Raw genomic sequence first — 27,985 nt, 5'->3', positions numbered from 1 at the left:
CGTTGCAGGGATTCGAACCGCCGACCTTCTGATTGGGAAGTCCTAGGCTCTGTGGTTTAACCCACAGTGCCACCCGCGTCCCCTTTCAGTAACTTAGGGCCTCATCAAACCTAAATCCAGCCCCGGTCACAGGGCACGTGCTGCAACCTCTGTTTGAGCCCTGAGCCCTGAAGAGAGTGGATTGCATAGGGCATTCCTTAAGAGACATACTAACTGTGCTGCCTCCTCTTTTAGTTGACCACTCTCGAGTCATCCTCCAAGACAGAGATCCTGGGTCAGATTATATAAATGCCAACTATATCAAGGTGAGGAGTCGAGTCATGTCTTCCAGAAAGAAGGGTTGTGGCGGTGGCGGCGGATTTTTGCTCCAGGCCCTTTATATTTTACCTGTTTGCTCACTTGCAGAACAAGCTATTCAGCCCTGAGGAATGCAGCAAAACTTACATTGCCAGCCAAGGTTGTCTAGATGCCACCACCAATGATTTCTGGCAGATGGTGTGGCAAGAAAACTCGCGCATCATTGTGATGACCACTCGAGAAGTGGAGAAAGGAAGAGTAAGGAGGGGCAAGGGGGGGGACATTCCTCTCAATCCATTCCTCCACCTTCTCAGCATACATTACATCTTTCCTGCTTGGTCTTCATCTCCTCCAGAATTGTGAGAAACTCCCTTGGAAGATTTATAGGGCTGGAGGTGCTGCCAAACATTCCACACAAATGATGTACAGCAGCCAATTTCTTTGCCGCAAAGCTCAGTTCCAGCAGAGAACTGCTTCACCTTTTCATGTTAACCCTTCGCTTCCTGCCACTTTGCTGACCTGCGGGGTTTCTCGCCCTGATCTGGCCACAGTGATCCATGCGACGGTCACCTCCAGGCTTGATTATTGCAACTCGCTCTACGCGGGGCTGCCCTTGAAGCTGACCCAGAAACTCCAGCAGGTGCAGAATGCCGCGGCGAGGCTCCTTACGGGGTCCTTGCCGCAGGATCATATCCATCCAGCGCTTTACCAGCTGCACTGGCTCCCGATGGAGTATAGGGTCAAGTTTAAGGTGCTGGTTTTGACCTTTAAAGCCCTAGGACCCTCGTACCTATGGGACCGCCTCTCCTGGTATGCCCCACGGAGGACCTTAAGGTCCACAAATGACAACATTTTGGAGGTCCCAAGTTGCAAGGTGGTTAGATTGATCTCAGCTAGGGTCAGGGCCTTTTCAGTACTGGCCCTGACTTGGTGGAACACTCTGTCACAAGAAACTAGGGCCCTGCAGGACTTGACATCTTTCCGCTGGGCCTGCAAGACAGAGCTGTTCCGCCTGGCCTTTGGGTTGGACTCAGTCTGACCCTTATGTTTCCCTCCCCTTATGGTTTTGATCTATGGGCTACTTTTAAAATGAGGCTGCATTTTAAATTGCATTTTAACCTGTATTTTAAATTGGTTTTTTCTTTCCTATTATGTTTTTACTGTAATTTTACTGGTGTTAGCCGCCCTGAGCCTAGCTCTGGCCGGGGGGGGGGCGGAGTATAAATAAATTATTATTATTATTCACATGCACAAGGTGGGAAAGTGGATGTTGGGGGGGCAGGGATTTTTTCAGTGGTGGGGAAACCAGGACTGTGGAAAGATACAAACCAAGAGCCAAGAGAATGATGCAGTAGTCCCTCATTTGCGAAATGCCACCCCTAGTGAGGTGTGCTTGTCTCCCTCATTATTGACTTCCGGAGGGGGGGCGAGAAGGAATAAACAAACAAACAAACAAACAAACACCCAGACTTTGGATGGCTGGAAGTTCACTGTTTCTGGCAACCCTGAGGTCACTGGTTTTTAAGATGTTTTTAGAATGCTCCTTTGGGGTAAAGGGCAGGATATTCATTCATTAATTACATAAATATCCCATCAGCCCCAGCCAGGATGGCCAATAGCCTGAGGTGACAGAAGTTATAGTCAGCAATATTTGAATGGGACCACATTGACTATCCCTGATTTAAGGACTTCCTTCCTGTCTCCCTGCTGCTGCTTCTGTCTTCCAAATCACTCTGGTGAAGGAGTAGTCAAATCGTTTTTTTATTACCCGTGTGCTGTTTGCTTGTAATTGAACTTTCACCATCCTCAGGTAGATTTCCTTCCAAGTTTTGCTTTAGGTGAAGAGGACAGCTGTGATCTTCTTCCCACTTTCTTTCTTTTTTGGGAGGTATTTAATCTTTATTGATTTTTTTAGTATACATCACAATTATCATTTCCCATCAGAGATGTACAAAAGGAGAAGAAAAAGTGTTTGAATGCTGAAAATAAAATTATATAGTAAAGTATTAAGACTCCCCTCCACCCAAACGTGGGTCCTCTACAATTCTAGATTAACTGCATCCTGAATAACATCTAGTTTATACTTATCCAATATATCCATAAGTTATGTCACCTTGCAGGAGTCATTCAAGGCCTGCCAAAGATTCCAGTTGTTCCCACTGTCACCCATCAAAACCTGCTTTCTGTTTCCTAACAGAACAAATGTGTCCCTTACTGGCCAGAGGTGGGCAGCAGCAAACAGTATGGGCCGTACATTGTGGAAAACATCGGGGAACATGATGCCTTAGAATATAAACTCCGACAGCTCTGCCTTTCATCTGTCCACAATGTGAGTACACCAAGCCTGGAGAACATTCAATGACTACTATTATCGCTACCAGTGCCGTCTTTAGCATATGTGCCGCTGGGGTACAAAGATCCGTACAGTGCCCCCAAATTGAGTTTAGGTGCCCCCAAATTAACTTCCATTGACCTTTTTTGAGGGGGGGGAATCGCTCACCTGTAACAACGATGTTACGGAGTATCAAAGCGATGGAGGAGGGGGGCAGAGACTTTTGCTCCATTGCCGCCGATCGAGAGGGACCGGTATACAGTAGGTATACATTTGGCTCCCCCCAGAATTCGGCGCCCGGGTGCCACGCACCCCTTGTACACCTGGGTAAAGATGGCCCTGATCGCTACAAATATTGCTGAAAATAAGGACCTGCAGGAAAAAATATCCCAGCACTTTGCCTGGCACCTGGATGTTTGCTATTCCATCTCCATCTCTGGCACACAATCTACTCATACTTTTAATATTTTAAAAGTATATAAAATTTGTAAAGTATCTTAAAATTTGCAAAGTTATTTTTTTCTTTGTGAAAAATTAATAAATAAGTTTTTTTAAAAAAAACAAAACACGAAAACACTGGGGTGCTGCAGTTTGGCTGTGATGCCAGCTGCATCCTCTGAAATAACGGAGCACATGAATCATATATATTCTACGAAAAGAATTGCTAGTCCCCTGAAATGTCTGCTGCTGGTTCTGCGTTTCCTCTTTCTTCCCCCACTCCATCCCACAATGCCTCTGTCAGCAGCTTCATTCGCTTTCCTCCAAGTGACTCCAGAGGTTCAGATTTCCATTCTTACCATTTTCGCCTGATCATCTTCGTGAATCTGGGACCTCAAGGCCTGTGCAACACTGACGCTGTTACTAATTGGCTCTGGGACAATTACAGTGGTAACTGTTCTTAACCTGAAGCACCACTTTAGCTAATGGGGCCTCCTGCTGCTGCCACGCTGCCGGAGCACGATTTCTGTTCTCATCCTGAAGCAAAGTACTTAACCTGAAGCACTATTTCTGGGTTAGCGGAGTCTGTAACATGAAGCGTATGTAACCTGAGGTACAGCAGACAGACAAAATGCATCTTAACACGTGAAGCTCCTCTAATAGCCAATATGTGGAGACAGCAGAAATCTACTTGGGCCCACTGGGTTGCATCCAGTCTAAAGTTCTCCTCTTGAAATAAAAGCCTCTTATGGGGCTTGTGCAGGAGAACTTGCTTGCGGACTGTCCCTCGGGGGTCAGATTTGTCTGCCTCTCCTCTCTGGAGACAGTCATCAAAGCCTCTGGGAGACAGACAGAGAGGAGCTGGGCCATCTCATTCCTCCAGCCATCAGAGAGTTAGGAGAGTGTTGGGTTGCTTTCTCTGACTGTAAGCGTGATGGGAGAGAGCAAGCCGGTGGGTTGAGGGCTAGACAAAGGAGTTGCAGGCATGAACCCACATGAGGGTGTGATGTTGTTGCCCCCTGCCAGAGTGAGGCTGTGCGAGACATCTGGCATTACCAGTACCTGAGCTGGCCGGACCATGGAGTGCCCAGTGAGCCTGGAGGAGTCCTGGGCTTCCTTGACCAAGTCAATCAGAAGCAGGAGAGCATCTCTGGAGCTGGACCCATAATAGTTCATTGCAGGTGAGTGAGTTGGCGCCATTGTGAATTCACTGCTAGATATGCAGCAAACAGGAATCTATTCTCTAACGATCAGTAAAATAAACTGGGAAAATATCACAGTGCCGGTATATAAACCAGCGATAAATTTTGGCATCCGCTCATAAGTCTTAATAGGTACGTTCCGCAAGAAGTGCTGATCACTGCTATTTTATTTTTTATTTGGACTAACTTTTTATTGGGCTTTATAATAGTAATAATAAATAATACAAATAAACAGACCAAGTCCTCTCATGCCATTTGTATATCACAAAAACAGTGTAAAAAATTCACAGTAATATCTGCAACATTTGGTTCATTATTAGTGGTCAATGTATAAGTTATTGGTTCATGAACTTGGCTTAAACAAAAACAAATATGAAACAGGATAGAAGAAAATTAACAGATAACGTTCTACATCGCGTAGCCTGATCAGGAGCCCTTGTGGTTGTTGTGCTTAGATTAAGTATGAGTAATAGTCACTTTTCCTGTTGCGTTACCCAGGAAACAAAGTGTTGGTATATTAATGAACATGGGAGGGGGTTCAAAGCGAATATAATAATCTATGTTTAAATTTAGAACAACCAGATTGAGCCTAATTCTGATGGGGGAGGGATTTTTCATTTTCTGGAATACTGCCATATGCTATGAAATTAAACCACACTGGGGTCAAGCCATCTTCTTTGATCTACCCACATGTCAACTGTAGTTTATTTGTTAATCTCTCAAGCAGGGATGTTTACGTAAAATAATTTTTCCGAAAGGACAAGGCAGATTCACGGAGGGCGGTGGATCTATCAGCAACCACTAGCCATAAGAGCTAAGTGAAACCTCCCTATATAGAGGCAATAGATACCTAAGTATACTGGATGTTGGGACGCGGGTGGTGCTAGGACTTGTCGATCAGAAGGTTGGTGGTTCGAATCCCGGCGACGGGGTGAGCTCCCGTTGTTCAGTCCCTGCTCCTGCCAACCTAGCAGTTCGAAAGTACGTCAAAGTGCAAGTAGATAAATAGGTACCACTCCGGCGGGAAGTTAAACAGTGTTTCCGTGCGCTACTCTGGTTCACCAGAAGTGGATTAGCCATGCTGGCCACATGACCCAGAAGCTGTACACCGGCTCCCTCGGCCAGTAAAGCGAGATGAGCGCCGCAACCCCAGAGTCATCTGCGACTGGACCTAATGATCAGGGGTCCCTTTACCTTTACCTTATACTGGATGTTGGGGGCACAAAGGCAACCTGGGAAGGGAAATGCAGATGTCCAGAGGCTGCTGCTCTAACTACAGTCTTGGACTAACTGCACCTTGGTAGGTTCTAGCAAGGGAAGCCTTGTCTGTTTTATGCATGTAGAACATACTGCCGCATGTCTCCCTAATCTCCATCTCTCCCTACAGTGCTGGGATTGGTCGCACCGGGACCATCATAGTCATCGATATGATTGTGGATTTGATCTCCATAAAAGGTTAGGTCACTTCTTGTTTTGAATCCTGGTGGCCATTCTATTCCTTGGTCCCTCTTTGCCGCTGGCCAGGGTTAAGCCCCTTGCCTTCCTGGTCACGTAGATGGGAAAACGAGAACAGCCAAAGCCTGTCCCGTAAATGACACAGGACTTCCCATCTCCTGTTTGCCCTCTTGAGTAGCAAGGGTGAATTAAAACAAATTACATTATAACCATGAACTAAAACCAATAATCAATAGCAAAGTAACATTGTAGCAGCACAGCAGGAGTGGGGGAAGCCTGGGTAAAGATATGCATCTTCTTCTTGTTGTTGTTATTTTGTATTCTTTATTGAAAAGTAAAAAAGTACAAAATTACAAGTGCACAGAGTAAAATAAGATTCAAAGAAGAATAAGAAACAAGAAATAGTACCCCTGTAGAAAACAGAACAACAACAAAAAAGATACTGTATACATTACAAAAAAGGGGGGAATTGTTATTGTAGTTAACCAAATATTTTTAAATTTGTCCATGGCAAGTCTACGTTTGTACACAACTTGTTCATGTGTAGCGAGTTTTTACATATCTTCAGTTGTTAAAGGGATCCTCAACTTTATTTTTCCAGTTCATCAATACCTGTCTTTTTGCCGTACAAAGGCCGCGGGGAGTCCATTTATATTGTCCCTTTCTTAGATTCCATGTGTTGGGTATATAACTCAAAAGGACAGTCTCCTCTGCAAATTTAAGATTGTTCCGTACAGTCATGTCGACTGTCTCTATGACCTTCTGCCAGAAAATTTTTCAACGTAGGACATTGTACAAACATTTGTACATCAGGGAAGCATTATCCCACCTCCAGCAGCTAGATGTCTTTGATAGGTGTATCTCGACCATTCATGGATGAGCATTGAGCTCAGTGAGAGACTTGAGCACATGTCTAAAGCTGCTGCCAGCTCTGGGAGGAAGCACAAATGAATTCAGCAGGACCTACTTCCGAGTAAGCATGCATAGGATTGGGCTGCACATCCCTCCTAATGAAATCAGTGGGACATAAACATACTTTGCTGGATCATGGCCTGCATTATTCCTATGCTTGCTACAGAATATTTTATTATGGTATGTGATGTTGTTTTATATTTCATAACTTATATGCTGCTCTTAGTGCCATGTGCAAGGAAAAGTAAAGACAGCAATCCCATACATGCTTACTTGGGAGCAAGCCCTGTTTTATTCAGTGCCACTTGCTTACAATTGGCCTGTAAGTCTTGAACGACTTCTTCCCCCGTTTATTTATTGCACTGTAGAATCAAAGTTGGAAGGGGTCCTGAGGATCATCTAGTTCAGCCCCAAGCGGGGATTGAACCTGCAACCTTGGTGCTAGCAGCACCACGCTCTAACCAACTGAGCTATCCACATTCCGCCTCCCCCCCTTTTCCTTCCTTCCAGGGTTTGACTGTGATATCGACATCCCAAAGGCCATTCAGATGGTTCGCTCCCAGCGCTCAGGCATGGTGCAGACCGAAGCACAGTACAAGTTCATCTACATGGCTATCTGCCAGTTCATAGAGACCACTAAGAAGAAGCTGGATGTTATGCAGGTATGGGACTGGCATGGGGTGGTCACTATCATTAGCATCTTCTCCTTTACGGAAGATGCCCCACATCCTCAAGGAGATCATAGCTGGGACACGGGTGGAGCTGTGGTCTAAACCACTGAGCTTCTTGGGCTTGCCGATCAGAAGGTCGGTAGTTCGAATCCCCACAATGGAGTGAGCTCCTGTTGCTCAGTCCCTGCTCGTGCCAACCTAGCAGTTCGAAAGCACACCAGTGCAAGTAGATAAATAGGTACCGCTCCGGCGGGAAGGTAAACAGTGTTTCCGTGTGCTCTGGTTTCCGTCACGGTGTTCCGTTGTGCCAGAAGCAGTTTAGTCATGCTGGCCACATAACCCAGAAACCTGTCTGTTGGCAAACGCCGGCTCCCTCGGTCTGAAAGCGAGATGAGCACCGCAACTCCATAGTCACCTTTGACTGGACTTAACCATCCAGGAGTCCTTTACCTTTACCTTTTACCTAGCTGGGTGACACACCTCTTCTGGCAATGTTGCTGGGGACAGACATTCAGATTCTAGCACCTTGTATAATTAGGCATTGCAAAGTGTACCCCAGGTATCTGTGTGCATGTGTGTGTGTGCATGCACAATCCCTGCATGACCCCAAAGCAGCCAGCTATACACTTGCTAGGAATGGCATGGCCATTTTGGTCTGCATTTGACTCAGTCGTAAGCCCTTCAATGCCCTGGAGAGGCCCAGAGTTACAGCAAGAAGAGAAGGATTTCCCCCAGAGATAGCAGGTCAGGCAGTGTGGGGAGGAGAAAGGGGGAATGGCTTGCTACTTCTGCTCCCCTCCCTGCCCCCTGGTTGCACCTGCCGCTTTGCCTCTTACCTTCTCCTTCCTGACTAAATGGGGCCCCTCGCTGTGCGAGGAAATACTGCATTGCCCAAAGGACCACAGCGCCACTGTGCTCCATGCCATAAATCCCCTTATATAGAGATTTATACATATATTTCTCTCTCTCTGCTGCAGACTACGAAAGGAAAACCAAGTGAATCTGAATATGGGAATATAACCTACCCACCCGCACAGAAGATAAAGGCTTCACGAAAATCCTCTAAGTATGAACGCACGCATGGCAGCCGTTAGAGCATCTCTCCCAGTTGTGACTATCTCACGGTGTGGATAAATAGAACATCGACGAAGGCAACCTGTAATGTTTTTGGAGTGATGGTGCTTTAGGAATGACGTTCCTGTCCTCCCTCCAAACACCAAAATTTGTGGGTTGCACGACCCCTTCATGGGGAATTTTTGTGGAGTTGGCACCTATGGTCCACTTGAAGCTTGAGTGCTTGGGGGCAAGAGTAAGGACTAGCCCATTTTCACAGCATGTAAAGCAAATTGCTGATTCAGGTGCTGACTCAGCAGCATGTGTGCCAGCACCAAGCTGCAAAGCTCAGTTCACGCAACAACCTGCTGTGATAGCATCATCATCATCATCATCATCATTATTACAACTACAATTTATATACCACCCTTTAACAAAAGGTCCCAGGGCAGCGTACATGTTATGGAGCATAATAAAAAAAAAGCATAATGCAAAGCACAATCATAGACAGCATAATGATAAAATAATCACAATAACAGTCCCTGACCCACCATGTCATCTTTCATATGGATTCAAGGGGACATGGTATGATGTGATGGACAATTTCAATGATCAGTTTCTGCTGTTTTCACTAGGTTTTTTTTTTGCCATATATTTCCCTGATACAGTCATACCTCGGATTACAGACTCTTCAGGTTGTGTTTTTTTGGGTTACTCACCCGCCTAAACCCAGAAGTACCAGAACGGGTTACTTCTGGGTTTCGGGGGTTGCGCATGCACAGAAGCGCTAAATCGCAACCTGTGCGTGTGCAGATGAACTGCTGCGGGTTGTGAACACTGTGGGTTGCGAACGTGCTTCCCACACGGATCACATTTGCAACCCGAGCGTCCACTGTATTTTAAGAGATGGCAGCATATAAAACAACACAAGGCCATGGCTTGGCCTTACATCTTAGCCACCCCCATTTTCCAGTCAGTACTTCCTCCCTCCCTTCCTTTATTCTAGGTTTCGTTATTGTTAAGAGCGCTCATTCTGCTTTCTGTTTTTCCCTTTCTCTTTTCACAGGCAGAAGGATGAAGCAACCCTGTATGAGAATTTAGGCAAAAAAGAGGAAAAAGGGCAAAAGCAGTGGCCTTCAGGGAAGGAGAAGAAACCAAAGGGCTCCTTGAAGAAAAAATAATGCCATAGATAATCTTCCACCTGCCTGGCTCCATTCGCAGCAGACACAAATTGTCTACCCCCACCCCCCGCTGAGAACTTCCTCTGAAAGGTTTACTGAGCTACAGAGGATCAGCCCAAGAGATTTGGGTGCCTGAAGTGGGAAATCCAGATGGCACCTTTCCATTCGCCTCCTACTAATGAATGCAATTCTTCCTGCTTCTCCTATGACCCAACATACTAATCCCATACACCTCTTGGACTCTCCAGTGCACTTGCAAATTCATTCGGCTTTCCAGCCTTCACCTTTTCTAAAAGGCAGTTTTTGAATGCTTGAAGCATGCCCCAACCACCATTAAAGTCCAAACCTTAACAATTATTGGGCGAGGGCTGTAGGTCAGCGGTAAGACACCTGCTTTGCATGCAGAAGACCCCAAATTTAATCCCTGGCATCTCCCGATGGGGCTGGAAGAGACCCCTCTCTGAATTCCTGGAGACCAGCTTCCAGCCAGCGTTGACAATTCTGAGCTTAGATGCAGAGCCAGATTAAGATCTTTAGAGGCCGCAAGCACTTAACATATTTTGGTGCCTACACACATACACACACACACACACACACACACACACACACACACACCATAAATTTTTTTAGTTTAGAACTGAAACAAAACCTACAGTAAGATGGAAAACAATGCTTGTTTCTGTATACTTCCACTTTATTTATATTTTTTGGGGAAATCTCCTACCTTTTCTAATTGCAAAGCCTTTGGTCAGATCCTCAAAACCAATATTACACAACAGATCTGTTCGATACTTCGTAGAGATAAGGTATCCAGCCTGCCTTGTTGCATAGTTGTTCAGTTGTGATTTTTAGCTGAAAAAAATGAATGCTCCGCTGAGCAATTTGTGCGCATTGAAGTTAAAAATTTGGCCATGGAAAATTTCCCTAAGCCTGGGCTTATTTTGCTTAATGGTGAGTCAAGCCCTGGCTAGATGGACCAATGGGCTGCTGATCCTGAGCTTTCCAGTGTTTCCATGACCCTAAAATAAGATCCCAAGCACAGGTCCTTATGAGACTGCCTAATTTCTACAGGGGAGCCCTTCAAAACCACTGTCCTAGGTCACCACTCTGTTCTGTGATGTGTTGGCTGGTTTTGTCGTCGTTCTACGCAGCAGTCATAAGGATTAATGCAAAAGTGCCATGGATTGATGTTCTTTGAGCTCCGCCTAGCACAGAATCTGTGCTTTTTGCTGTGCCATCTACCACTGCAAGTTTTGATTTGATGATGGGTTTCTTTCCAGGACAGAGCAGTGGGTGGGACTCCATATAAAAACATGCAAATTCACAAGGATCGGTTTTAATTCAGCCAGATCTCACTTTTATCTAGACCCCTTGGGAGAGCAAGTGTCTGGGGGGAGACTTTCTTTGTCTGGGGGGGAGAGAAGCAACAAAAATAGGTTATTCCCATGGGCCCAGAAAACACAGCTGGGTGTCCCACTGAATGCACTTCGGAGTAGACAGGTATACAATCGCACTGGTGGAAGGCTAGCACTCCTGCCATTTCCCCCTTAGTCCCTTAGTCTTGAGATCTTGAGTCTTCTTTTTATCATGACCTCTAGCCTAGGCTATTCCATTACAGCAAGCCCCGTCAGGCTGAGAAGCAGTATAAAGTGCCCTTGGGATCAACGTTGCTTCTGTAACTTCACTTTTTGGTTCCCTGTCTTTCTCTCCCCTGCTCAAATGCTTCACCTAGCTGGTCAAAGCCATCCTTGCCTTGTGCAACCTCCAGCTCAAATGCCAACCTCTGCTTAGCCACCGAACCTTACCGCTGCTGTGCTGTGTGTAAATAATGGATAATTTTCTAATCCAGTGGATTGGTTTTCTTGACTTGTAAATAAATCAGATTTTTGTTTGATTTGCATGAAGACTTTTTTTTTTTAATTGTTAAGAGTTCCGTACTGAACTTGCAGGAGAGTGAATAAAATTGCTGGCACTCTGGAAATGATCTACAGGTGCTGCTGGAAAACAGGGAGATTTCTTCAGTCAATCTGCTGTGGACAGCACATGCCAGAAGCCGTTTCCTGCTTCTAGCCTCAGAGAGCTCCAACTTTGTTCTTTATTTTTGCTTCCGATGCAAAAATGCCTAGAGCTAATAAGCAGTGAAATTGGGACACACACACACAGCTTCTCCCATGTCAGCCCCAAATCCAGACAGCACTGAAGTGTTTTACACTATGGGACACATGCTCCAGGGTTGTCAACAAGGACGTCCGAGATTAAAATATGACATACCCATGGTCCCTCTGCATGCTCTTTGGCAGAGGTCAGCAAACTTTTTCAGCAGGGGGCCAGTTCACTGTCCCTCAGACCTTGTGGGGGGCCGGATTATACTTTGAAGAAAAAAATGAATTCCTATGCCCCACAAATAACCCAGAGATGCATTTTAAATAAAAGCACCCATCCTACTCATGTAAAAACACAGATTCCAGGACCGTCTGCAGGCCAGATTTAGGTGATTGGGCCGGATCCGGCCCCCAGGCCTTACTTTGCCTACCCATGCTCTTTGGTATGAGTTTACAAAAAAGAGCAAAAATCTTGAGATTGCTAAGGGCAGGAAAAAAATGAACTGGGGTACAGATCTAGGTTGCCAGTAGGCTGTACAGACTGCAATGAGGTCCTCAGAAGAACTAGAAATTTAAGAATTTAAGAATAACTGCACTTTCACAGGGCTCTGCTATGTAGGCTTGGCTCTTTGCAGGAAGGTCTTCAGGCAAGATATGTCTTCTGCAAGAGGCTGAGAATTGTCTGCCTGCTGTATCTCGACAGGTAACCTCCTTAGGCCACAGCAGTACAACTGCAGCAGCAAGGCATTTGTTGAGTCACTATTGACCCTGCTCTGCAGTCTGAAAAATTAAGGAACCGTAACAAAAAGAGAGGACAGAGAGGAGGGCAGTACCCTCCCTCCCTCCTTCCTGAAATAGATTTTCATGTTTTCTGACATAGCACTGCCCTCTTGTGCCAGACCACGTCGCATTTGGAACTGTTGGGTTGGCAAGCTGTCCATGCACCGTGCAGGAGGTTCGTGGATGGCTTAAGAGTTATTTTTCATTTATTAAATTGATGTATTTTATTCCCACTCTTCAGGTAGTAATCTTCCAAGCAAAAGGAGCTGTGAGGCTGGCTATAGCATAGACACAGTTGCTACAGTCTGCCTGCTGTTTCTGCAGTTGTACAGGACTAGGGAGACACTGAAACTGTACGACACATACCGGCAACATCAACTTTTTGCATTTATAGTGCTCTAGTTTGTGCAGACTGCTTCACAGACATTGTTTTAGTAACTCACACAGTCCTGTAAGGTCATTTAGTATTATCCTCAAATTATAACATGGGGAGGCTGAGGTAAGCAGGGGCGCCCATCTTCAAAACTAAACAAATCCCTGCACATAAAAAACTGGCATACCCAGGTGGCTAGGCTACAATCCTTTCCCCCGATACATAGGCTTTCTATGGGAAGAAATTGTAGTTATTTTGTATAACGCAACATCTACTTGCAGTTTGAAGGTGCACAACCCTGACACAGCACAAACTCATGATTTCCCCAAGAGAAAGGCCTGGCAATGGCTTGCCATCACAAAATCATTGCATTTATTTATGGCATACTTTGTTGAAAGAGCTTGGCCACCACCAAGAAGAAGAAGAGGAGTTTGGATTTGATATCCCGCCTTTCACTCCCTTTAAGGAGTCTCAAAGCGGCTAACATTCTCCTTTCCCTTCCTCCCCCACAACAAACACTCTGTGAGGTGAGTGGGGCTGAGAGACTTCAAAGAAGTGTGACTGGCCCAAGGTCACCCAGCAGCTGCATGTGGAGGAGCAGAGACGCGGACCCGGTTCCCTAGATTAGGAGACTACCGCTCTTAACCACTACACCACACTGGCTCTCTTTTCCCCCTGCCAGCTTGTAGCCTTTTTCACTGCCTAAAAAAAAAAAGTTGCCAGTTTTCTTAAGAGAACTCATTTCATTGCTCAAATGCTCTGGTAGAAAATGTATGTGTGCACTATTTGTGGTATTTTTTTTGACAACAAACCCCAATGGCAACAGCAATGAACCCACCTCACTTTTAAAGCAATTATTTCTGAACTGTTTTCATATGAACCATTATGACTGCGGCTGAGAACCATATCAGACATGAAGGGGGAATGTAAGTAGTGCTAAGAAAATTGGTAATGGGTTGTATAGGCTTGACAGAACACCACCTGCTCTTGCATAACAGCAAAAACGAAAGAAAGCAACCTTCTGCAGGAAGAAAAGAGAATGTTAATTCTAACAAAGTTCTAAATGAGCAGATGGAAAACACAGCAGTCGACTGAGAACTAAAGCATGTACCTGCCCTCTTTAGGGAGCTTATTCTAGCAAAAAATTTTCCCAGAGGACTTAGAGGGCGATGAATGGGCGGCTTCCCAGCCATTTGCATGAGTTCTCTGTCTTGACTCTAAGAAATCCACCCCATACAAAATGAAAATTCATTCACAATGGTGTCAGAAGAGTTTTGGACCTGATTTTATTTGTATAAAGTTGTGAATCACGATGCAAAAGAACTTACATAAATGGAGATCACAGCACTTGCAGAAGCCCCATCTATTCCTGAGACGAGGTGCTTGACGGGGGCCAGGGGCAGGGGAGGGGGCAAAGATAGCAAACTCTCCACTGACGTGAGAGGCAGGGGATTATATGTACTCAGGCCTCATTCAGCCCCAGCAGGAAGAGGAGAGCAACAATCTGATCTACTTAAAAACCAACCCCTTGGCTGGTCTCTGCTTCCCACCTGTACCCAGTCCTTCAGGCTGGGTGGGGTGGGATCAGTGACCATGGGAGCAAAAAGCCCCCCCCCCCGCCTCAGCATGAAGACTGTTTCCACAGCTGGCCTTCACGGCTGGCAGTTCCCCAAAACAGGAACCAGATGATGAGCCAAGAAAGGGCTTATTAATGGCGCGTTGGGAAGTGAAGATGACAACTGGAAAGAAGGCCCAGGTCAAAGAGAAGACTTATGGGCAGCAGAGATGTGCAAGGCTCTTCCACGGCTGCGCATAACCCCCATTCTGCCAGTCATTTCGATGGGTCTGGGAGGCAGCCGCTAGTTCATTTCTTCCCCTGCTTGATCAGGAGGCTGTCACTGCAAGAGAAACAAGAAAAAAGGGGGTTGCCAAAGAGGAACATTCACACAACGTGGGTGTGGGGGGCTAATAATAATAATATTTTATTTATACCCCGCCCTCCCCAGCCAAGACCGGACTCAGGGCGGCTAACACAAAGTATAAAAACAATTGATTGAAATACAACTGAAAAACAAGATTAAAATACAACATTAAAATGCAGCCTCATTTCAGTAGGATCTCAAATCAAAAACTTTTTTGGGGGAACAGAATCAGGCTGGAGTAAAGCAGAGCAGGAACAGCGAAGAAACAGCCTTAGTCAATCATAACAGCACATGCTCCACTCAGAAAACATAAGGAACACCAGGGGGTGGTGGAAGGAACTTGGAATTCTTCTGAGTAGTAAAAGTAGTTCACTCCCCGCCCTGGTTTCTCTTTCTCTGCTTGTTCCATTCCAAGCAACCACCCTCCCATTTTGTCTCTTTCTTTCCTTCCCCCAATTCCCTGGAAGGAGGGAATTTTATTCAGTTAAACGTTGCAGCTCTACTTGAAGTTAAAATATTGTTATCTTACCTTCCTCTGTAACCAGAAGCGCAACGAAAAAGTGGTGATGAAGAATGGGGCGGGGAGAGAGAGACATAGAAAGTTAGAACTATTTTATCAACTTCGGTAATTTACGTACCACAACATTTTTAGCAAAATCTCAGAGAGATTTACAAGTATCAGGAATTGCTGGAAATAAACATTAAAAATACCCAAAAAAAAGCCCATTACAAAAATCTATCATATTAAAAACAGACAAGCCAACAGTAAAACAGTTATCACTCTGCTAACCATAAAAATATACTTTCCAAAGCTGAGGTAATTTTAGTCCATTTTAGTGTTTTTTAACTTTCGTATTATGTTTTAAAGTACAGTGGTACCTCGGTTTAAGAACAGCCCTGTTTATGAACTATTTGGTTTATGAACTCCGCAAAACCAGAAGTAGTGTCCCAGTTTGCGAACTTTACCTCGGTCTAAGAACAGAATCCAAACGGTGAAAGGGCACCGGTGGTGGGAGGCCTCATTAGGGAAAGCATGCCTCGGTTTAAGAACGGTTTCGGACTTCCGGAACGGATTAAGCTCGTAAACCGAGGTACCACTGTAGAGTTGTAATTTTTTCTTGGTTTTACTGTTTTATATTTTGTATACCACTTTAATGTTTTGTTTTTTTACAACCAAGCAGTGTATAAATTTTATTAACTAACTAACTAACTAACTAACTAACTAACTAACTAACTGTATCCCAAAGGGAGAAGGCCTGTTTCTATGGAGTTTCATCTGACCATCTTCTAGCCATGAAAGATCACAAAGGTTGCTGTGGTATACAAATAGGTGAGGCAGGCCGCCAGGTATCCTGGTCCCAAGCTGCTCAGGGCTTTGTGTGCACAAGAGCCAGTGTGGTGTAGTGGTTAAGAGTGGTAGATTTGTAATCTGGTGAACCGGGTTCGCTTCCCCGCTCCTCCACCTGCAGCTGCTGGGTGACCTTGGGCTAGTCACACTTCTCTGAAGTCTCTCAGCCCCACTCACCTCACAGAGGGTTTGTTGTGGGGGAGGAAGGGAAAGGAGAATGTTAGCTGCTTTGAGACTCCTTCGTGTAGTGATAAAGCGGGATATCAAATCCAAACTCAATAATAAAACCATGAACTTGGCTTGGTAGCAGATAAGCAGCCATTGCAGATTTTTAAGTGCCAGTGTTGCATGAATGTAGAAAGACATGATGCTGAATACTCTAGTTGCAGCATTGTACACTAGTGACAAATTCCTGAACCAAACAAAGAGTAGCCCCACATGGAGCACATTTCTGTACTCTAGAAATGAAGTTACACTGTTGCCCCGCAAGACGAATGCCTCGCAAGACGAAAAACTCGCTAGACGAAAGGGTTTTCCGTTTTTTGAGTCGTTCCGCAAGACGAATTTCCCTATAGGCTTGCTTTGCAAGACGAAACGTCTTGCGAGTTTGTTTCCTTTTTCTTAAAGCCGCTAAGCCGTTAATAGCCGCTTAGCCGCTAATAGCCGCTAATAGCCATGCTTCGCAAGACGAAAAAACCGCAAGACGAAGAGACTCGCAGAACGGATTAATTTTGTCTTGCGAGGCACCACTGTACCAATGCACGGGGAACAGTGGAAAGGGCAGGAATGGGTATAACTGGAAATAAGCAGTCTGGGTGGAATTCAACATAGCACTGAGGAGCTCATTCTGGGAGCGAAAGCATCTCTGGTTGCCCAACAGAACTCTCTCGCCTCTCCTCCCCTTGCACACTGTTTCTCCAAAGCCTCCTGGGCAGATCTGGGGAGGGCGTGGCAGACACACAGGAGGAGGAGAAGGGGGAAAGTCCAATTGTGCTGGCTTCCGTTAGCCTGACTACTTAGCTGAATTCGTCCCCCTGTCACTAGAGGGGCATCGACCTCTGTAGCATGAAGGTGGAACTAGTGCTCCCAGACTATGTACCCTTCCCACCAGAGGAATTGCAACTCTGTCCAGAACAAGTAAGCATACCAGTTCCCAGATCTGGGAGCTGACCATGAATAGGACATGCCTGTCTCAGTTTATTCATCTTTATACAAATCTGGGAATACAGCTGTCCATGTGTCTGTCAGTCAGTCAGTCAGTCAGTCAGTCTCTCTCTCTCTCTCTCTCTCTCTCTCTCTCTCACACACACACACACACACACACAGAGAGCGCGTGCATGGATGACTGACAGTACATGTGCATTTATGTAACACCCAGAAAGCAAGGGGCATTGTTTATTTCCTATGCTCTGCAATTCCTCCAAGAAACTCGTATTCGGGGGATGGAGCTCCTAAGGCTCATTACAGAAGGAAGCAAACGACTTTAGGAGGCATCTTCACAAACTCCCTTACCTAGTGAAACCTTCATCCTGTAGATTCAGCACTAAGTTGTCGGCTGTAAGATACACACGGTTCTGAGATGAAGCGATCTGTAAAAGGCAAGAAAGGGACAGATCAAGGAGGATGTAAGCAAAGGTCCAGTGGTACAAATAACTGCATTCAATAGAGAACTTCCTTCTGCCAGCATTTGGGGGAAACCAATTCCAAACAAATGGCAGAGAATTAACGTTCAGCACTGAACTGTAAAAACTGTTAGCCAAAGTAAGTCTCAAAGCTTAAAGGGGGATGGAAAAGAAAAACAGCCTTGGCAGCTGCAGGTGAAATTTCAGAAAGTCTCTTTTTAAAAAATAATTTGCTAGTCCTTTTTGCTGTTGTTGTTCTGGAAAAAGTTTGGAAGGCACCACTATGGGTACAGTTCTAGTAAGGACAAGAAACCACAACAGCAATGATTTGAAAGAGTTGAACTCAAGTTTACTCCCTTTTTTCACTATGAATGTAGAGTATTTTATTTCTGATCTACTATCCTACATTTTTTTTTAGCCCAGGGCCATCAGCCTTTGCAATGCTTCAGTTCATTCTGCTTCTCCATGTGTCTGATTTTCCTGTGAGCCTGTTCCTGGCCTGTGGCACATTATGGTCTGTAAGCGGCCACAGCTGGGTATGGCACATTGAACATGATCTGGGTCTGCTTTTACAAAGGCCAGAGGCTCCAAGGCCCCTGCTAAGATGCACAGACCAATGTAATAAATAAGTGTGGCAGAGAGACACATCAGAGGAAGCATATCATATTCGCCTTAGGTTCATCACTTGGCCTGGAAAAGCACTGTTGGGAGGGGGGGTGAGAAAGCAACTCCAGTGTCCTAAAACTCACCGTCTTGGATATGTTCTGGGCGGCACGGATCTTGCGCAGCTTGATGTAACCTGGGTTCTTGCTGAGGGCTTCACCAATGTGAATAAGTTAAGGCGGCATTTCCCGATTTTGGAATTTGGGACCTACACCTCCTTGAACTCACCAACCTGGGATCAACACAGCACTGCTTTGCTCCGCTCGAAGCCACAGTCTTGTGGGAGACAGTTCTGTACAACTGCAAACATCCTGTTGCTACACACCAGGAATCAATGAATCAGTGGGGGGAAATATGTATTTGGCAAGAGTGCTCCCCCTAATGCTTCACTCCAAAGCTCTCATCAACTAGCACAGCACTAGCTGGCATAAAATAGTCCCAACATCTTTCCGCAGGCAATGGGACTGCACGTTTAAGGAAACGCGCTTTATATGATGGAGAAGAACTGAGCACCCCATTCACTTGAACGCTGTCTGGTATGAGAGGGGAGGACCGGGAAGCAGAAAGTCCTCAGGAGTGAATAACCTCTAGTTGGTGCTTAACTTCTTGTTGCAGGGTAACTCCTCAGAATCTCAGCACCCAAAAATCTTCCTAATAGCACCCCCAATTCTCGCACCAGCAATTCCAGGTAACTGAAAACAGATGCCCTTCACTTGTGCAATGTGATGCCTCTTATATCAGTCCAAGCTCAAAAATCTGGAGTTTGGGGATTCTGCAAGAGACCACTTCCCACACCCTTGGAAAACTGTGTGATGGTTGTCTCCCCACAGCAAAGCAAGGATATCATCTGGGCAGCTGTGGCTTCTCCTTCCGCTTGAACAATCTTCTGCCTCTGCTCCTGCTTAGCTTTCTCCACCAGGAATTGAGCTCGTTGCGCCTCCTGCTGGGCTGGAGAAGAAGAGCAAAGAGAACATGAGAATCTCTCTGCAACCACTTCCAGGGGTTTCTTTCGTTCTTTAAAAGATTTGCAGGCCTGTCCTGTGCACTTTTAGTCAAAAACAGCCCTACTCCATTTAGCTGGGCTTATGTCCAGCTATTTGTGCATGTGGAGCAGTCCTAGCTGACTTTATGCAAACACAGCTTTAGAGAAAGGACCAGAACTTGTTTGGACTCACCCACTTGCTTGGCCTCCACCGCTGCTGTGTACTCCCGGCTGAAACTCAGTTCTGTGATGGCTACGTCATCTAGAATAAGGCTAAAATCTTTCGCCCGCTCTGTCAGCTCCCGACGGATAAGCAAAGACACCTAAAGCAATAACCCAACAGTTTGTCCTCCACATTTATCGTGAGCAGGTGGCAGCTTCCTTCAGACCAGGAAAAGTCATGAGAACCCCCAATAGCTTTGAAAAGCATCCAATTCAAAAAGCTCGAGTTTCATGTTCAAGTCACTGAGACGCAGATGAGAAAAAAGGAGAGTCAGCCCAGGCCCAGTCACCTTGGCTGATGTGTTAGAAAATAAAATTGTGACAAAGGAATTTTTAAGCTCTAGGTCTAGGCACAGCCTTTTGTGGTCAGCTCTGTTAAATACTCTTAGGGAAGCATACATGAAGAGATTTCTTAGAACTCTCAGTACACTTATTAATAAGATAGTTCAGAACACAAAAGAAAACACCTTCCATACCTGAAGCCAGTCTATGCTTCAAAAATGATGTTGATTTAGTTCGTTCTTCTCATTTGGTCGGAAGGTCATGTTTATACAGAAACCAATGTCATATCCAACAGACTTATGGACCTATAATCTCCAGGTGATTTACTCTAGTTTCTGCCAAATGCGTGAAGCAGTTTTCTTTAGTGATTGCTTAAATCTCCAAAGGTGGTACATTATCTTTTGCAACATGGGCAGCACCACTCAATTTTCCTTACTTTGCTAAATTACAGAGTTATCACTTTACTTGTCACATTAATCATTATGTGAAACTTCCAGAGGCCAGTACTGGGTAGGCCCAGAGCCAAATGCAGCTACTGGAGGAAATCAAGAGTCTGGAGATTTTAAAGGCCAGATCACATCTCATTAGAAACTTTATCTGATATTTAGAAGTGACCTTAAAACATATTGATACTGCTTAACTGCCCTTGCATTTCATTGGGGAAAGACTTTCCAGTTCCTCAGTCCACCAGACAGTTATGTCCTCCAATGCCATATTGTTTTAGTCTAATCCAGGATTAAAGTTGTCCATCAAATGATATTATTTTGTAATTGTATCCAGTTGTATGTCTAAATGACCCCAAATTTTACCATGCAACTTACCATGGCAATGTCTAAAAACTGACACCAACTAAGTTAATTACCTTTCACTAAATAACTGAGCTACATGGAAATGAGGGAAGATTGCCTCAGTAAATGGAAGAATGTATAATCATGACAAACTTTGCAAATGATTTCATCTATCCCATGGGAAATTTCTTAAGGCTTAAACCATCAAAAACTAGTGAGGTAGTGGAAGCATGCAGCATCCACACCAATAACCTGCAACCTCCCACCTCCGTAGCCCTTCCTCCCTTGAAAAGTGGAGTTGGGACAGGTAAGTCTGCCTGCATGGAAAGTGAACAAACCTGAGCTCGCTGGGTGATGAGTTGTGAGGCGTTGAACTTTGCCACCACACTTTTGAGCACTTCATTGACAATGGAAGGCAAGACTCGCTCTTCGTAGTCCAGACCAAGGCGCTGGTACAAGCTGGGTAGTTCAGCGGCGTTAGGGCGTGACAGAACTCGCAAGGAGATGTTCACCATCTGCAAGTCTAGAGACAGAATCAAACTAAGCATAGTTCCAGTGGTTTGTATTACTTCACCTTCCAGCGCTGATTGTGCACCCAGATCTCACCCATTCATGCTGCTCTGTACAAGATTGTTCTGAAGCCCTTGCTTTAAACCCTGACTATGGAAAAACACATCTTCCCAAGAAGTGACAATAAAGTAACAGTGGTATCTGATGTAATGGCTGGACTCAGACTTGGGAGACCCAAATGAAAAAACCCCTCTCTGCCCTGAAGTTCACTGGGTAAGCTTGATCCACTCACCCTCTCTCAGCCTAACGTGCATTACAGGATTACTGTAAAGATTCAATAGGGAAAAGAGGGAAGTAGAATAAACTATGTGCATCACCCTGTGTTTATCGAAGAGAGGAATACAAAACCAAAAGACAATGTGCTTCTCTATGACCTCACCTTTGGAGCCTGTTGGCGAGGAGATTTTGCGGGGCCGAGCTCGAATATCATAAATTATTGGATACTGGAACCAGGGAATTCTAGGAAGAAAACGGAGATTATACCAAATTAAGATGTCCAAAACCAAGCAGTACAGATATGTGGAAATAAAGAATTCCAAAAATACTTTTTTTCTTTTCTCATGCGCTTTAAGATAGAGAGACCACAATACTTGCCCAAGAACTGCATTTTCTTCTCTTGATACTATGTCTTAGTAAACTATATTACTTGATTCACATTGATAACACTGCACTAGAATAACAAATAATCTTTAGTGTCCTTCAATTCAATCTTTGGGCTTCACTTTCTCACGAACAGCACTTCTTGAAGTTTTCACAGTAAGACATTTAGCCAAACTATATTAGGAGAAACTATATTAGCACGAGAGAAAACATTTACCTCTTAAGAGTTGACAAATGATTCTTAGGAGTTTGTGATCAGATAAAAAATATTGTCATGCTACAAGAATTTCAAATCAAATTAAGGTTTTTATGCCTTATAATGAGGAATCTCTGGAGGTGAGGTGCTGTTAGAAAACATTTGTCTGGGAATGACAACCTCTTGGGATTTCCTGTTCTTCTAAACTTTCCAACATAGTTCTTGACCAGGTACCTGAAATGCAGTCCCTCAGAAAGAATGGTGTCCTGCTGAACTCCACCAATGCGGTTGAAGAATATTGCTCTTTGGCCACCCTCCACTGTGGAAAGAGAGAGACAAAAGCATTCAGTAGTTACCACCAAGCATTGTGCAAAAGATAGGAGATGACCATACACAAATACCACTGACTTACCTGTAAAGACAGACTCACGGATGCCATAGGCTGCAGCACCAGCACCCAGCAACAACTTCAAAGCAGTACCCATGCCCCGAGGGCCAGTGGGCAGGCGCCCAGCGAAGTCTTTCAGGCTCTGAGCCATGGCAACCTTCATATGGGGAAAGAAACACAGAATGAAAAACCAAAGCCATGTATTTCACACAGCTCTGCAGGTTTTCCTATCCAAACTCTTATGTTGCCAGAAAAGCAGCGATACACAGAAACACACGTTTCCATTTTCCGCTCTCTGAGCATGGATACATAGAAAGGTCCCTCTCTGATTCCTCTCAGTCATGAATCCTGCATCTTTACACGCAACACCAATGGGGGGCGCTGACCATTTTTAAGCGCTGAGTTAAAAACATGAATTAGTTCTCCCCCCCCCCCATTTTTCTTTCTGGCAGAATGACATTTCGAGCCAGAACTCCTTACGTTTAGAGCACTTTTTGACTTCCAATAATATTTATTAACTTTCATACAAACACAGCACATACTATAAAATCAATGAAACAAAAATAAAAGAGAAAGATAAAAATAAAACAAATATAAGGAACGATAACCAAAAATACAACCACAAACACATATACAATAAAAATTAATTAATTGGTTAAATTAGAGCACTTTTTGGAAGGGAAAACGAAAGAGAGGCTGCCCCCCCCCTTCATGGAACGGCGCTCTTGACATGCTCAGAAGCACTGCACCCCGGGGCCTCCGAAAAGCGAGCTCATCCCTACTCAAGAGCACAAGAGTCGCCTCAAGGACTCGCAGAAGCTACAGAGGCTCGAAGGAGCGCAGAGACCCCTCACCTTCTCCGCCTCCTTCTTCTTCCTCTCCCCAGCACGCCGTTGCCCCACCTGGGAAAAGGACACCGGAAGTGGCCCCTCACTAAATGCTTCCCCGGCAGACAAGCAGGGCTGCCGGAAGTGAAACCTCGCGGGGGGACAGTACTTCCGGGTCTCCGCCTGAACACCAGCGGTGCTTCGCCGCTGCTCTCTCTGTATTTTTCCTTTCCCCCCCCAAACGAGGGTTGAAGCGAAGGGGAGGGGTTACTTGGGGGACCGGAAGTAGTTCCTGCCCTGACCCCTGACCCCACCCGCAGGCGACAGGAAGTAGCTTCGCCGACCTCGAGGAGCCTGCGCGGCGTCAAGATGGCGTCGGCTTCCGCGAGGAAGCGCCCGAGCGAGGAGGCGGCGGGCGGAGGGGAGCGGGGGCCGCCGCCGCCGCCGCCGCCACCTCAGCGCGCAGGGAAGCGGCGGCTGCTGGTCATCCTGGAGGGAGCGTCGCTGGAGACCGTGAAGGTGAAGGGGCGGGCGGGGCGGGCCGTGAGGGGGCCTGGGAACGAAGCGGGGGGCAGCCGCATGCGGGGCCTGGACGTCGCCCTCCTCCCTCAGACAAGGGGCGGCCGCGAAGGGGCGGCTTCCAGGGGAAAAGCTTAACGGCATTTCCCCTCAGGGAGTGGCCCCCAACCTTTTGTGTGTGGCCATGCCTCCTCACCTGAGCATCTCTAAAATCCCCATCTCTCTCCCCCACCACACACACATCATTCTCATTATTCAAAAAGTGAGCTATTCACGCGGAGGAAGCCTAAAAGGCCATTAACTGTTAATAGCTCGTTCTCGAACCCCCACCTTTAAAAATCAAATCGCCCCCCTGCAAGGAAGGACGGGTGCTAGGGTTGCCACCTGTCCTGTATAATACAGGATTGCCCCGCGTTTCAGTACTAAAATGCTACGTTCTGTATTTCAGAGCTTTTCTCTCTCTCTGCCAAACTAGGGATCCTCTCCAAATAAATGTATGTCTTTGACAATGTGTGTGAAAGATGTTGTATTTAAGCTCTGGGTAGCCGGGTACAGACAGATTTACAAATTCGTATGTGTTCTTGTGTGTCAATTCCAGAAGGGCCATCCTGTTAGGTTGCAATAGATTGTAATGGATTGCTCTGAAGTCACTTCAGCACCAGATGAAAGAAAAAGAATTTCCCCGCACCGCCCTGTGTTTTGCCAAAAGGATGGTGTCAAACTGATGTGCCACACTATGGTGTGTAGGTGGTTTTTCACGTAGGGAAATCATTCAGAAATCATTTTGTTTTATACCCTGCTTACCCACCCCCTGACAAAACAATTAAACATTAATACAGTTTAAATTGTATATGCATTTAATTGATTTACTTTAAAACAGCACATTATTTCACCTCTGCTTTATGTGTAGATCAAGCCTTGTGGGTGGGGAGGTGGGAGATGTTTTGAGTCCCATCAGGGAAAAAGACTGGGTATAAGTAAATATTTAATAATATACCGTATTTTTCGCTCTATAAGACGCACCAGACCACAAGACGCACCTAGTTTTTGGAGGAGGAAAACAAGAAAAAATATATTCTGAATCTCAGAAGCCAGAACAGCAAGAGGGATCGCTGCGCAGTGAAAGAAGCAATCACTCTTGCTGTTCTGGCTTCTGTGATAGGTGCACAGCCTGCATCACACACTTCCCCTTACTTTTTAGGAGGGAAAAAGTGAGTCTTATAGAGCAAAAAATACGGTATTCATCATGGGCAATGTATCAATGGCAGTTGACCATGGTAACTGCATGGAGCCCCCACCTTCTGAGGTAAGGTAAAGGTAAAGGGACCCCTGACCATTGAGTCCAGTCGTGGCCGACTTGGGTTGCAGCGCTCATCTCGCTTTACTGGCTGAGGGAGCCGGCGTACAGCTTCCGGGTCATGTGGCCAGCATGACTAAGCCGCTTCTGGCAAACCAGAGCAGCGCACGGAAACGCCGTTTACCTTCCCACCGGAGCGGGACCTATTTATCTACTTGCACTTTGACGTGCTTTCGAACTGCTAGGTTGGCAGGAGCAGGGACCGAGCAATGGGAGCTCACCCCGTCGCCGGGATTCGAACCGCCGACCTTCTGATCGGCAAGTCCTAGGCTCTGTGGTTTAACCCACAGCGCTACCCGCGTCCCTTCCAAGGTAGTGTACCTCTAAACATGGGTCTCTGATAGGAGTTGGAGCTGCCACTTTCATGTCCTCCTTGTGGGCTTTCTAAAGCCACTGCCCAGGCTTCTGTTTGCCAACTAGCACTTAAGGAACCTTTAATCTACTGTACAATTCCCAATTTAGCACATTTTAACTGTCTCATCTTACTGTTCTATTGTCAATTTGTGTTAGGTTTTGCGTCATGTTGCATTTTATGGTAAGCTGTCTTGAGTACACTTCACTGTAGAAAGATTGTGCAGAATACATGTAAACAAATAAAATGATTATTTGTCCAGGTTGGGAAAACATATGAGCTACTGACCTGCGACAAGCATAAATCGTTGCTTCTGCGAAGTGGCCGGGACCCTGGAACAGTTCGACCTGACATCACCCACCAGGTACATTCATGTATCTACTACATAATCAAAGTAGTGTACTTTTAAGTCACCTCTGTGGTGTGTTGCCATTTCTGAAGCATTGACAGGAAAACTTAGTTCCCACACAACAGCTTTTAAAAATACTGGTGGCAACTTTTAAAATTATTATTCAGATTGCAAATGTTCCCAAATGCTTCCTTTACTCTTTTTACTGAAGATTCCTAGCAAACTTGCATGCTGGAATTTCATTCTCACACTGCCTTTTTAAAATACAGTGGTACCTCGGGTTACATACGCTTCAGGTTACAGACTCCACTAACCCAGAAATAGTGCTTCAGGTTAAGAACTTTGCTTCAGGATGAGAACAGAAATCGTGCTCCGGCGGCGCGGCAGCAGCAGGAGGCCCCATTAGCTAAAGTGGTGCTTCAGGTGAAGAACGAACCTCCAGAACGAATTAATTACTTAACCCGAGGTACCACTGTACGCAATTGCAGGGTTCTGACAGATGTTACTGCAGCGCATTTCTCTGCTTCTGAATAGTTTTAGCTTATTTCTTTCTCACTCTTCTTCCCAGAGCCTCCTGATGCTCATGGACAGTCCCTTGAACCGAGCAGGCCTTCTCCAAGTTTATATCCATACAGAAAAGAATGTTCTAATTGAAGTCAATCCCCAGACAAGAATCCCTCGCACGTTTGATCGTTTTTGTGGCCTCATGGGTAAGAGGACAGAGGCTTGCTTTCCCCTCAGAAAATTTTATGCTTTCAGTGGAGATAAATGCAGGGTTGTATGTGAGAGGGAATAGCTATCTATAGTAGCCTTATTCTCCATGTATTTATCTAAAGCCCTTTTAAAGCTATCCCAAGCTGGTGGCCATTATATCTCCAATTAGTGAAGTTCAGAATTGCACTATGTAGAATAAGTTCTTCCTTTTTCCAGTCTGAATCTTCCAACAGTCTTCATTGGATGTGTGAGCCCCAATAGTACAAGGGTGAGAAAAGCTATTTCAAACATGCGCAGTGTTACAAAAATGGGAAGATCCAATTTTTAATACCTCAGTTGTGAGAACTGCCCATTTATTTCTCCTATCTTAGAGTATGCCTCTATTCTGTAACGCCAATGTAAATATATCTTGCCTTTTTCTCCTCAGTTCAGTTGCTGCACAAATTTAGCGTCAGAGCTGCTGATGGGCCTCAGAAGTTATTAAAGGTAAAAAAAAAATCTACTAGTTCACTATGCGATTCTTTGCAAGATTGTTCTTGCTTCTACTTTCAAGCCCGTCCATTTTTCTTCCATTAGGTAATTAAGAATCCTGTTACCGATCACCTCCCTGTAGGCTGCGCGAAGATCGGCACATCCTTCTCGGCCTCTACTGTGACAGATGTCCGTGACATAGTCCCTACTGCAGACCCAATAGCTATCACTGTGGGAGCTTTTGCTCACGGCTCGGTAAGACGTCCATTTCCATACCAGTCAGTTGTAAGTCAGGAATCTCACCTGAATACACAAGCTGGCCTTAGGGCAAGGCACTGTTCATAGGTAGTGTGCATGTAGTTGCATATGGTCTACTCTACAGGATTATAATGCCCTATTATAGGAATATTTTTGAGGATAAAGTGGCTGTAGAACACTTGATTTAAGCTCGTAATTCAAGGGGTAGTAATTTGCATATGTTGCTCTGGTGAGTTTAAGATGTAGCGTACAGAAAATACAATGCAGACATTCACTGACATGCTGGCTGTTTCTTTTCTTTTCCAGGTTAATGTGGAATACACAGAAAAGACTATCTCTATCAGCAACTACCCACTCTCTGCTGCTTTGACTTGTGCCAAGATCACCACAGCCTTTGAAGAGATGTGGGGAGTGGTGTGAACTTACTAATGCAATGTGGACTTTGTGCAGTTGGACTTAAGTGCTTGCTCCATGTCCTGGAGCAATGTGTGCTACAGGGTTCTACCTGTTAGAATTGCCTCATGTTTTGTTTGGGGGCATAAATAAATGTTTTTTTACTGTGGTGGATAGTCTCAGTAGAGAGGTATGTAAGCACCAGGATGGCACTTGTGTGTTGCCTTGGTTGGGTATCCACCTCAATAGGCATTTCAAGAGGTCATTTGAATATACAGCTGTGCTTGTTCAAAGTAAGATGGGAAAAACAAACCTGAGTAGGAGCAGTGTCAGGGATTTACCCCTGCTTACTTTCTCTTAGGTGGC

The 27,985-nt window shown here is 45.3% G+C and overlaps 3 protein-coding genes across 7 annotated transcripts in view; 2 read left to right on the top strand and 1 right to left on the bottom strand.

Annotated features, from left to right (window-relative positions):
• Positions 1–11,441, top strand: part of PTPN6 (protein tyrosine phosphatase non-receptor type 6) — a 40,005-nt gene extending 28,564 nt beyond the window's left edge. For all 3 annotated transcript variants that reach the window (XM_053370286.1, XM_053370287.1, XM_053370288.1), the window contains exons 9-16: positions 235–305; positions 406–555; positions 2,495–2,626; positions 4,094–4,248; positions 5,657–5,724; positions 7,147–7,298; positions 8,285–8,373; positions 9,427–11,441. In XM_053370286.1, the coding sequence (XP_053226261.1) occupies positions 235–305; positions 406–555; positions 2,495–2,626; positions 4,094–4,248; positions 5,657–5,724; positions 7,147–7,298; positions 8,285–8,373; positions 9,427–9,541 (932 nt within the window). In that variant the 3' untranslated portion in view covers positions 9,542–11,441. The remainder of the gene's footprint in view (positions 1–234; positions 306–405; positions 556–2,494; positions 2,627–4,093; positions 4,249–5,656; positions 5,725–7,146; positions 7,299–8,284; positions 8,374–9,426) is intronic.
• A 2,618-nt stretch (positions 11,442–14,059) lies between these two features.
• PHB2 (prohibitin 2) lies at positions 14,060–23,331 on the bottom strand. 3 transcript variants are annotated; one of them, XM_053370295.1, is made up of 10 exons: positions 23,242–23,331; positions 22,404–22,541; positions 22,226–22,310; positions 21,575–21,654; positions 20,964–21,148; positions 19,527–19,656; positions 19,196–19,299; positions 18,438–18,515; positions 17,567–17,655; positions 14,060–14,688 (listed from the first exon to the last, which is right to left on the bottom strand). In XM_053370295.1, the coding sequence occupies exons 2-9, from the start codon at positions 22,528–22,530 to the stop codon at positions 17,575–17,577; spliced, it is 870 nt and encodes a 289-aa protein (XP_053226270.1). In that variant the 5' UTR covers positions 22,531–22,541; positions 23,242–23,331; the 3' UTR covers positions 14,060–14,688; positions 17,567–17,574. The 3 variants fall into 3 exon arrangements, with proteins under 3 accessions (XP_053226270.1, XP_053226271.1, XP_053226269.1); XM_053370296.1 differs by having other exon boundaries at positions 22,404–22,536; positions 23,234–23,323; XM_053370294.1 differs by lacking the exon at positions 23,242–23,331 and having other exon boundaries at positions 22,404–22,542.
• Positions 23,332–23,531: 200 nt separating this feature from the next.
• On the top strand, positions 23,532–27,791 carry EMG1 (EMG1 N1-specific pseudouridine methyltransferase). Its single transcript, XM_053370297.1, has 6 exons — positions 23,532–23,725; positions 25,697–25,798; positions 26,352–26,493; positions 26,925–26,983; positions 27,074–27,223; positions 27,533–27,791. The coding sequence occupies exons 1-6, from the start codon at positions 23,576–23,578 to the stop codon at positions 27,644–27,646; spliced, it is 717 nt and encodes a 238-aa protein (XP_053226272.1). The 5' UTR covers positions 23,532–23,575; the 3' UTR covers positions 27,647–27,791.
• The last annotated feature ends 194 nt before the right edge of the window (positions 27,792–27,985 follow it).

Source organism: Podarcis raffonei, chromosome 17 (genome assembly GCF_027172205.1).
Source record: "Podarcis raffonei isolate rPodRaf1 chromosome 17, rPodRaf1.pri, whole genome shotgun sequence".
Taxonomy (NCBI): domain Eukaryota; kingdom Metazoa; phylum Chordata; class Lepidosauria; order Squamata; family Lacertidae; genus Podarcis; species Podarcis raffonei.
The sequence above is the reverse complement of the archived record's forward strand: the minus strand, read 5'-3'. Positions and strand labels throughout refer to the sequence as shown.